Genomic DNA, 12,393 nt, shown 5'->3' on the forward strand with positions numbered 1-12,393 from the left:
TTATAGAGAAAGGCTACATACATGTTATGTCAAATAGGAGCGGAGAAACCGCGGGGCACAGCTAGTAAATTAATTTAACAATGGCGTTCCGTTCGTTGCGTTAAAGAAATGTAAGAAACCAAAGTATCAATTAATTACAGATCGATATATTTCTAACACTATTTCCAATTAGAGCTGAATATCACGAAAACAGGTACTCCCATTTCCATCACAAATTTGGAAGTGGTCTTCAATAAGTACTGTCCTTATGTGAATCTATGTGTTAAGAGCAATCAGTGACAGCTTTAGAGATTGCGGGGCCCCAATCAATCAGCGTATTGAAAGGGCCCTTGATGATTCATTTTATTTCTTTTTTTGTTAAATTTAGTTTTAGTGAGTACATGTAAGTACTAAATGTGATAAAACCGGAATTATCTATGTATGTGAGTTGAGTTGAGATTTGCTCCAAAATGACTGAATTTCATTAATTTCAGTATGCTGTTAGAAAAGATCTTCAAAAGGTTATAAGCTACCTCATAATATGCAATTTTTAAGCTATTGCATAGCTTCTATCGCGGGCCTTGAGCGCGGGGACCGAATCCAGAAATTCCGTAACGAAAAAACCTCACGCTCCCCACTTCGACGGGCGCGGAGGTGTGGCTTGAAGGCATAGCATGCAATAGCTTTACCGCGGCAGTCCCCGAGTGCCACACTTTATTTTTTTTTAAACGTTTAATAATATTTAATCCGTAGTGTTTACACACGAGTTAACAGAAAACCAAGTAATTTTCTTACTTAAAGTTAAAAATAGCTAAACTTACTATTTAGCTTCATAACAACAGTACACACATATTATCATTTCATAAAGGTTCGATGCGACGTGAACGACAAAAGAAACACACTATTGCATCAATAGTACCTACGTGTTAAGTTAGTATTGATATCATTCAGAGGCCCTTACATCCAGAGCCCTGCCACTCGCAAGGCCGGGCCTGACTCGTCGATAATAAAGGGTTGTTAAAGCCCTCCAAAACCGTACTAGAATTTGCTTCAACGAGCAAGCAAGTAAGTTGACCGTACTGTTCAAAAGGCTTTGAATTCCAAATAGCAAATGTTTCACACATATACGTTATACATGCTTATATCTAAGCTGTTTGTTAAGAGTCATTTATTAAAGTATGGGAAGCTTTCATAGGTGTTTTAATGACCGATTTTCTTTTAGTAGGAGAGCTCTTATTTTACGCAGCATAGGGATTACAACCCAGGGAGCTCTTTCTACGAATCGTTAAGTTTTATTATAATCATATATTTTGTGGAACTAGGCTGTAGGTAACAGGAATAAAATTGGAATGTCAGTTGATAATGTCGACAGAACAGACGAATTAATAAAGGCACATAAAAAATAATAGAGTAACTATAAAAAAGCAGCAAAACTTTTGTATCAGTTTAGTTTAGTTAATAGCTTTTTATTTATCCGTAAGACTTGATAACAATATTATAAATAATGAGATTCCCTAGCCATTATTGAGGAGCTTCTGTTCAAAAGGAGATAAATCCACCATAAGAGAATTTTCAGAAAAGCAATATTTCTGATAATTAGCTGAGTAAAGGTTATAGTTATATTTAAAAAAAGGTGATGGGTAAGTATCAACACAACAGTTCAAAATCATGGCAATAAATTTTTTTTTAATAGCATGGTATTTTATAAAAAAATAAAAATATTCGGAATTATCGCTTTTTGGTTCGAATTTCAGATTATAACTCCTTTTGTTTCATATGCTTTGTAAATATCTCCTTTTGATTCAGATAACTTTGTTAATATCTCCTTTTGACTCAGATAACTTGTAAATATTTTAATACCGAAATAAAACATTAAAAAATGGTTAATTCTTTATTTTTATTCTTATTATTATAGAAAGACACAAAAAATAAAAATTACACTCGGACGTGCCCCACATCAGGTTCGAGGCATATATACAGCTGTTGTCATCATCATCACAGACTCGGTGTTGTTCAGTTTCATCATCACTATCAACAGCGGTATTAGCATTGTTAGCTAAAATTCTTTTATACCAAGATAATTCTGTCAGTTCAGGCCATTCATCTCCAAATTGCTTCTTTAGAAGGTTTTCAACATCCTTTTTTTTAGCAGCAAATAACGCATTCTGAAACCCTTCCAAGTTATCCAAACTCACACATAACAAATCGATTTTAAAATAATCGTAGTCGAAACGAAACGAAAATATCTCCTTTTGTACCGATAATTTTGGTCTAGTCGACATTTTATATGAAATATATCTCTTTTTGTTCAAAACATTTATGTATTTCTAAAAATATCGTTCGGAATTATCTCCCTTTGATTGAAACTTGAAATTTGAACGTCGTTTTTGTATTGGAAATATAGCTTTTTGAAGCAAAATGTGTGCACAAGTTGGTGTATTCGAACATAGAGAACAATAAAAAAAATAAAAAAAAATAAAAATGTAAAGTGGATTTATCTCCTTTTGAACAGAAGCTCCTCTATTTACTATTTGAATTTATATTTTGCTATTACATTTTATTATAATAATTAAGTACCTAACTACACGGTAGAAAATTTATTAAACCTCATTATCAGATAGCTGCCGGCAGTCTACGAGTACGAAATAATTTGATTTCGCTAATTTAAATTATGTTGAAACATTACAGTATCAATTTTGTAGGTGTTATTTTTAAACTCTGGTGCAAGAATCTTTTTCTTGGTAATTGACTTTAATTTATACTCTTATTATAATTAGTTCGTGTAATTAATTTACTGAGTAAGAAATTAAAGATTTTACACTTCGTTATTATTATCTGATACTTGGTAAATATTATGAATAATAATATTTAAAGGCACTTCTTATTGTTCAGTTTTTGGAAGAACATTACAAGTTCAAAGTTTAAATAATTGTTTTATTTGCCTGAAAAAATGACTGACAGACAGACAGTTTTCACAAAAAAATTATAGACATTGAAGAACACACACTGCAGGTAATCGACATAAAAATTCCATTGTTGTTAAATTTTAGATTTAAATTTAAATAGTCGAAATTTAAATTCTTGATTGAAAAAATTAAAATGATTAGGTACTACTTAACTAGAGTCAATTACCTTCTGTAAACTTTAAATGTAACATAAAAGATACTTTACCGTACAGTATCAACCATAGCTTTTCTTCACAGTCGGGTAAATCTAAGCGCTTACGTCAGCAACACTGACCCTCACATAACTCCCTTACCTTGTTCATCTTGTTCTTCAATTTTGCACCAAAAATACACTTACATAGGCTACATATTGCTTTAGCATTTAAGCTCAGTTTACGAACACAAATTCGCTTATACGTATGAATATTTCTGGCTAACTGGCTACCACGCAAACTTGCAGGATTATATTTCATATGAATTGTGAAACGAACAGCTGTGCATAGTCAGAAATTACTTTAGCGAAAACTTTACAACTATTATTATATAATATTTATTATCTGCCACAAAAGTTGAATTACGTACACAGATATGATGTAAATTTGTAAGTATCATAGTATAGTATTGTATTGTCTGTATATTATATTTTACTAGCTGTGCCCTGCGTTTTTACCCGCATTGCTCCGCTCCTGTTGGTCTTAGCGTGATGAAATATAGCTTATAGCCTTCCTCGATAAATGGGCTATCTAACACCGAAATAATATTTTAAATTGGACCAGTAGTTCCTGAGATTAGCGCGTTCAAACAAACAAATGAACAAACTCTTCAGCTTTATAATATTAGTATAGATCTGCCACAAAAGTTGAATACGTACACAGCGATGATGTACCTATGTAAGTATTATATTTTATAAGTGACTATATTTTAGCGATGATGGAAAATTTTGTGCATAGAACATTGGATAAGCATAAGGTGTGCATCTTATGCTGTGTTTTAAGCTTTTAAATATTTTGCACGCCTCATAAGCGAAGCGTTGAGGTGGGTACTACTGTCACTTCGCGCAAAACATCTGATTTTTCAAACTTAAAATGTCTTTATGTATCATACATTGCACTTGTAAGATAATAAATACACACACATATTAAGAAAAAACACTATTTTTAACGTTCATGATATTTTTGATGTCATTTTTGTTATTTAAACTAGTTAAAAAACAGTTTAAAAAAGTTCTGTCTTGGACGTCCGTGTGTCTGTATGTGCGGATCCTTTTTCTTGTTAACACGATAGCGACCGAAATACTTTACTAATCGAGTCTTTTTTTTTCTCTTACGCTTGAGTATGCTCAGGAATAGAACCCTTTCATTTTTCAGGGTCTGATTCGATGTGGTTTAATTGTTATTAAATAAACAAAAATAATAATTAATAAATATTTATTAAAAAAAAATTATGAGGCGTGCACTTTTGGATTTTCCAAATTATTTTAATATGCACATTGCAAGTAGTTAGATGTGAAAGCATTTCAGATAGTCACGAAGAGCTTTCTCATGATAAATAATATTACGAAGTAGAGATTATAGTTAAATAAATAAATCTTTAGTCATGAATTCATACATAGTTTTTAACAAAAATAGATTGAGGTTCAGTTGTGTAATGAAAATATCTAAATTATAATATAACGATCATCATCAACATAATTATTATTATTTATTTTATAAATTTTTCAGGACAATTTTCTCACACACGGCATGATCTGATCCCATTTCTTTCTTCTCTCTCTCTTCCCATCCCATCCCATTTGCTTTCGCTTGTTTTATGGAAACCAGATGGCTGATAAACATACATATATAAGTTTAAATAAGTACTTATATAGATAATGAACACCCAGACACAGAACACAGAGCAAACATCTATGTTCATCACACAAATATTTGCCCCAGGTGGGAATCGAACCTACAACCTCCGGCTTGGAAGGCAGGGCCATTACCAACCAAGCCAACCGGTCAGTCAAATAACAGCGATTTAGTTGATTTAGTTTGGTTTCATTGTTTCGATTAAACAGATAGGTGCATTTTTTGTCATTCATATGCACTCTAACTTAAATTTAAAAAAGGATAAATTAATCTTTCAAATACTTCGAAATACTTTGCATTCACTAAAACATTTTATGTCATAAATTGCAGTGCTTTAAAGTAGAGAATTTAAAGAATTACCTGTTCGTCGCTGTCATGAGTCGCGGAAGAATTTTTATATTTCGCGAAAATTTGCAAAATTTTAAACAGAAAATAATGTTGCATTCGGTTCACTTTATGAACTAAGTGATGGATTCATTATAGTATAAAAATGTTTATTTAGTTAATTTTGATCCACTTAGTACCTTGTGTACATTATTTGACCAACAAAAGATATTGGAAGGCTCTTTGATTGTACTATGGCATTTGTCCGTTAAAAAATAAAGGGAAGATATAAATCTTCAACATCAACAACAGGAACATTATTCAAATAATAACATTAAGCTTTACTTCTTAGGAAAACCTCACCCAAAGTATCAGAAGCAGTTCCGCTCATGCAGCACAGGGTCTTCATCAGGCGTTGCAGGGAGCCGTGCAGGCGCAGGGTGTAGGTGCCATACACGAGTGGGTTCATACAGGAGTTGGAGACGGCCATCGCGAACAGTAGGTCCTGGACTTGCGCTGGTACCCGGGACGCGGAGTCGCGGTCTACCATGTACCTGTGATTAGTTTTCCATTAAAATGTGTTCGAAAACTAAATTTAAAACTGTGATTAATATCTTCGAAGATGTGTTTTAGTTCGGCTCTCTTTAAACAAATAAGAAAATGTTACACAAACCGTATTTCTTAAGCGCGTCACACACGGTGAAGATTTTATCTTAAGATACTGTTATATTTTATATTACAGTATCTTAACGCATCCGGTATCAGCGTTCGGACCATCATTTTTCTTTTTGTCATTGCGTACTAAGACTCCTGTAGATCCGCCATCCTGTTACAAATGACCCACAAAATTTCGCGTCATTTGTAACAGGATGGCGGTTCTACAGGGGTGGGTGGTACGCAATGACAAAAAGAAAAATGATGGTCCGAACGCTGATACCGGAAGCGTTAAGATACTGTAATATAAAATATAACAGTATCTTAAGATAAAATATTATAGTATCTTCACCGTGTGTGACGCGCTTTACTCGGTAATTTGTAGTATGTTCATGTATCAGTCAGGTAGACAAACATACAGAATATTGACAAGTAAAATTATAAGTATAGACATTCTTTCATTTGGCATCAAATAACAATATATTTAAAATTTAATAATGGCAGAAACTGATAATATCTAATTTCAGAGACGACAATTATTGAAGTTCGACTCAACACACCTTTATTTAACTTTCAACAACATTTCACAAAGAAATAAAAACACAATAAAAAGTACACAGGTAGTTCCATTGCAAGCGAAGTTTAATATAAAAGTTCTAAAATTCTCTAGCACTTGAAGTGGATTCGTGGAGGTATCTATTCGAAATTTTTAGCATTAGACGTGGTTGCCTCGCGTACAAATTGCGTCTCGAGGCTGCTCGCTCTGTGTGAACCCGTTTATTAGCTTACAGATTCTCATTAAACTTGTATTAAATATAATTGATCTCGACTAGTGGATATGGAACGTGCTGCAATTGCAAATGGCAGGCAATTCCCTGAATGTGGTTTGTGGATAAGATGCGGTTTCTTGATAATCTATTAATACCTACCCGTATTATACATATAAAAGTTAATCTATATTTCATTATGTATTACACTATGTGCTTTACTTCGTATATATTTCTATTATACTATGTACTTTACTTCGTGGTCTAGGAATTATTCCACTCGTCCAGATTCTTTTTATCAAACTATTTTTATTTCAAGCGCACGATAAATCTGAATTTCTTATATTTTTTTTATATCCATGTGAGCAATTGGGCGGGAAAAATCCTAACGTTCTAATTGACCAAAGTCACCATGTAAAAATAATTATAAAATTATTGCCATAATTTAATTGTAATTTAAAGCATTTGGTCAAAAATTAATACAACTCCAACGTGCTCTACATTTACATTGCTGTCTTCGCTTATAAAGAGATAACTATTTGAAACTAGCGGTCCGGCCCGGCTTCGCCCGTGGTACATGTTTACGTTTTCGCTCCATAAGAACCATCCTCGTACTTCAAGGAATATAATAAAAAAAAATTATCAGAATCGGTTCAGCCGTTCTCGAGTTATGCGCTTACCAACACATTTTGCGATTCATTTTTATATATTTGAAATGAATGTTAGAATTGTATAATATGTCATTGTAACAACGTAGCTACTCAAAACTGCTCGTAATTTCCCGACAAAAACGTTATTGCAATGTAAACGAGAACGCTCAGGGAAAAATATTTTAATATCTCGCCCATCAGGGCCGGATTGAATATAAAGAAATAGTTTGGAAAATCCAAAAGTGCACGCCTCATAATTTTTTTTTAATAATTATTTTTTATTAATTATTATTTTAGTTTATTTAATAACAATTAAACCACATCGAATGAGACCCTGAAAAATGAAAGGGTTCTATTCCTGAGCATACTCAAGCGTATTAGTAAAGTATTTCGGTCGCTATCGTACCGCACATACAGACACACGGACGTCCAAGACAGAACTTTTTTAAACTGTTTTATAATTAGTTTAAATAACAAAAATGACATCAAAAATATCATGAATGTTAAAAATAGTGTTTTTTCTTAATATGTGTGTGTATGTATTATCTTACAAGTGCAATGTATGATAAATAAAGACATTTTAAGTTTGAAAAATCAGATGTTTTGCGCGAAGTGACAGTAGTACCCACCTCAACGCTTCGCTTATGAGGCGTGCAATAAACACACATCACACACGTTATTCATTAAAACTTTCAAAAGGAAAATCATACCCAAATACTTTTAAATCTCAGATCTATTTAACTATACATACCTATTTAAAGATTTATTATATCCAACGATGTTTACATTATACCAATGACATAATATATTCTACAACTTTTACTTTTTTCATTGATATCAAATGCCATATTATGCCATATTATATATGCCGTATATAAAACAAACAACCTACCTAACAGACAATGCCGACGTAGTTTCAAAAGCGTAGATAGTAAAAATAATTATAACAATATTATCCAACACACAATTATCTTTGTAACAAAAAAATCAACAAACTAGTTTATTCACAAACACAGAACTTAAAAATAACAAAAGAAAAACGTGAAACAAAAACGAATAAATAATAAGGCTTATGAAATAAGAACATCATTTGAATTATTTTCTTCTTTGCGTTTGTATACGGCCAGCAACTTTTTTTATAATTACAAATAAACAAACCTTTTTTGTGAATTTAAAAAAAAGTTCTCGTACATAAATTCCCATCTTTTAAGAATAATAAAAGTTATAATGGAATAAGTAAATAGTGACATAGTAATTACCGTAATTATTTGGATTTATTTATTCGATAGCTTTAACAAACAAAAATAGACGGAGACAATATTTTTAGATGTATTGATTAAGAAAAATTAAGGTCACAGAAGTTTTATCTTGAACTTCTTCTAAGTCTTTAATACGAATTAGATTTAATTTTGTTACGAAAATAAATGTTAAGTAGAAATGGAATACTAATGAATAGCTGATACGTGTTTAGTTTAAAGAGCATACGAAAGAAGTCGTGGGCGAACTACCTATATCGATAGTTTATAGACCTACTAGCTTTCCGCCTGCGGCTTCGCCCGCGTTTTCAAAAAAAAACCCGCATAGTTCCCGTTCCCGTGGGATTTCCGGGATAAAACCTAGCCTATGTCACTCAGAAATGATGTAGCTTTCCAACAGTGAAAGAATTTTTCAAATCTGCCAAGTAGTTTCGGAGCCTATTCAATTCATACAAACAAACAAACAAAAAATCAAACCTTTCCTCTTTATAATATTTGTATAGATAAATTAGATAAAATAAATTTATACTAATGAATGAAATTACAGCTAAATTAAACATACATGATTTATTAGGCTTAATTATTCAATAATGTTTATGTTTTATATGAATTTCCGATGTTCACACAAAGAGTATGTGGCTGTTTTGAATGTTTAAACACGATTTATATGTTAAAGAACAAAAAAGAGCCGTGAGTTTGTGTGCCGAGCACACGTGTCAGATGTGAAACTTCTTTGGCAAGATTCAAAGATACCAAAATCGTTGCTTTACTCCATGACGTGACAATATTGCCATGACGCGATCATGATATTTTACTCTCAACTCGCCTAAAAAAGTTTCGATTCAATGACAACTAAATATTGTATTGCTTCTAGGCACGTCCTAACTATACACAACAGTTTTATAGTTAAACTAGCGGTCCGCCCCGGCTTCGCCCGTGGTACATATGAAAAATAGATGTTGGCCGATTCTCAGACTTACCCGATATGCACAGAAAATTTCATGAGAATCGGTCCACCCGTTTCGGAGGAGTATGCAGACTAACATTGTGACACGAGAATTTTATATATAAGAAGATAATAAATTAAGCATAATGTGATATCATTACAGTACATATTGAAATTCTTCATTAAAGTACGAATCCATCACCTTCTTTTTTGTTATCGGATTAATTGTGTAGGCAGAGCTTTATTGCAATACGTCTCTGTTACAGTCTTGAAACTTTAAATGGCATGTTTCTTCAAATAGACTAGGTAGATAGAATTTTGTTTACGTTGTGATTTCAACTCTTTACAATTCGATATTTGCATTACAATTTATTTTTACAAATTATCTAATTTGATAATTAATTAATATTATTTATATCTTTACTATATCAAATCCCAAATCCAAATTACTTGGAAAAAAAGTCTACTAAGACACATTTATACTATGGTATTGTAGAGATAAACGTGTAGAGTTACACGCTTGGCTCTACGTCTACATTAGTATTTAGATCTGATTTTTAGATACATTCTAAAGAAAATATTATAAATTTATTAAATAAGCTATCAGATTATAAACGTGGGATTAATTTAATAGCATAATTAATAAATAATTGGTCATCAAAATGCGTGTTCTAATTAGAAACTGTTTTGACAATTTCAACTGCAATTTTGTTCACAAAGCTCGTCATTTGGTTCGAATTGAGACTGATTAAAGCCAGCTATTGTATAGTGATTATTAACTAGAGCTATTCACGTGTTCTAACTTATATGGAAACTAGCGGTCCGCCCCGGCTTCGCCCGTGGTACATATTTCGCAATAAAAAGTAGCCTATGTCCTTTCTCGGTTATCAAAATATCTCCATACCAAATCTCATTCAAATTGGTTCAGTAGTTCGGGCGTGATTGAGTAACAGACAGACAGATAGAGTTACTTTCGCATTTATAATATTAGTATGGATTTATTATAAACTGCCAAAAGTTTTTATTGATATCCTACTTCCTATCCTATCCTACCTACTAATATTATAAATGCGAAAGTTTGTGAGGATGCATGTATGTGTATGTAGGTATGTTTGTTACTCTTTCACGGAAATTCTACTAAACTGATTACAATGAAGTTTAACTTAGATTAACACATAGGATAGGTTGTATCCCGGAAATCCCACGGGAACGGGAACTATGCGGGTTTTTCTTTGAAAGCTAGTATATTATAAATTCGAAAGTTTGCGAGATACTTGATTAAGCTCGTGGGTTCGTGGGTTAACCATGGGTGAAACCGCGAGTTACAGCTATTTTACTATATCGGAAAATGCTTATCGATCTATTTAGATCATTTAGTTCTTTTCTGAGACCATTTTTAAATTAGTAACGTCCGTTATTCCTTATGGATATGGAACATATAAATTTACATGTGAATAAGAAGCCTCCTATCCTCCCTAACCAATTTAAATGTCACAATCTCAAAATCACATATTCTTTCAACCAATCTTCTTTTAAAGGCACGTAAGCACTACAAAACATGTTCGGTAAATCTAACGATGCATTGTTACAATGTATATTCTAGCACAAACGCAAGGCGTGAAAAAAAGACGGGTTGCACTCCGGGAGTGCCGGCAGAAGTGAAAACTTGATTATTAACGTTGAGCATGTTTGATATTACAACTTACGCTTTTTCGATCAGGTCTCGTGTCCTGACGCGAGTTTAAGATTGTATACCCATTACAGAAAAAGTGCTCAACGCCGCTAAAGAAGTTTTCACTTCAAAAACAAGATTATCCGTGAGAGAAATCGGATCGAGTACAAATAAAATTTAAAGGCATTTCAAAGGAAAACATAAGAGAGTTGGCTGGTGTATTATCACGTTCGTTTCTTGGAAAATACGATACAATTATGAAGCTTTGAATAGAAGGGTTTTATCAAAAGCCATATAACGATATTGGTGAAGGAATACTCGGAATTTATTTGTTTTTGAGTTTATAGGTTATCAGCCACTTGTTGCTTCGTTTTCGCAAGTATTTCTCTTTCAATATGGAGCTTTCTAAAGCGAAAGTAATTTTTAACGGAAATTTTATTCTAAAAACTTAAAAAGCAATTTTTTTCCTTGTAGTAAGTAAACACATAACTAACGTGGATGTTTTTTTATTGTTTTGGGCATCGACTTTGACTTGACTTTATTTCTTACTTTTTGGATCCTGTTTAATTTCTTAAGTAGGTCGTTACAAATCATGAGACCACCTTGCAAAAAATCCTTGCCAGCAAAAAAAAACATTAAAATCGGTGCATAAACGACAAAGCTCGCAGATACATAGAAATACATAAGCAATGGTAGAAAGTCGAATTGAGAAAGCTCTTTTGTAACGTCAGTTAAATTCTCTCTATTCTTGAAGTCGGTTAAATACAGAAGTACATTCCAATCGGACCACGTGTAAACTGTAAAGGCATAAGCTTCGCAAATGTTTTCCTCTACGATTTATTCAAGAGTAAATAAATATTATTGAGGTGAGATTGTGAATAGTGGCTTGTTTTGTTTAGATCAGGTTTCTGAAATTCTGGAAAGGATTGTTATTTTTTCGTATAGTTATAAGTGACATAAGGCGGGCGTATGTTTTTTAAATCGTTGATGACCGTGGCTCCTTTCATTTCATATTATAAATGATTTATCAATGAAACTTTTACTCTTTATCAAAATAAACGTAGCCTATATGAAGTCCAACGACGAATGTTATTTTTATGAATTTTTAACGTACTATATTTTATAAATCATATGTTTCTCGATGCATTGAAGCATCAAAATATAAAAATGTGTAGATGTAGATTAGGATCCAAATGAAATCACATCGTAACTTTCAACTTCATAACTTAACTAGCAGTCCACCCCGGCTTCGCCCGTGGTACTTGTTTACGTTTTCTCTCCATAAGAACCATCCTTCAAGTGCTTCAAGGAATATTATACATACCTAATAAACGAAATCTGTTTGGCCGTTCT

At 32.6% G+C, this 12,393-nt stretch overlaps 1 protein-coding gene across 1 annotated transcript in view; it reads right to left on the reverse strand.

Annotated features, from left to right (window-relative positions):
• Positions 1-12,393, reverse strand: part of LOC149899946 (adipokinetic hormone/corazonin-related peptide receptor variant I-like) — a 63,802-nt gene that overhangs the window by 6,953 nt on the left and 44,456 nt on the right. Inside the window, exon 6 of the mRNA XM_090113370.1 lies at positions 5,459-5,649. Coding sequence (XP_089969496.1) covers positions 5,459-5,649 — 191 coding nt within the window. The remainder of the gene's footprint in view (positions 1-5,458; positions 5,650-12,393) is intronic.

This window comes from Colias eurytheme, chromosome 19 (assembly GCF_061535395.1).
Source record: "Colias eurytheme isolate Ceu_HAF_F1 chromosome 19, ilColEury1 Martin Lab GWU primary, whole genome shotgun sequence".
In the NCBI taxonomy this organism is placed as follows: Eukaryota; Metazoa; Arthropoda; class Insecta; order Lepidoptera; family Pieridae; genus Colias; species Colias eurytheme.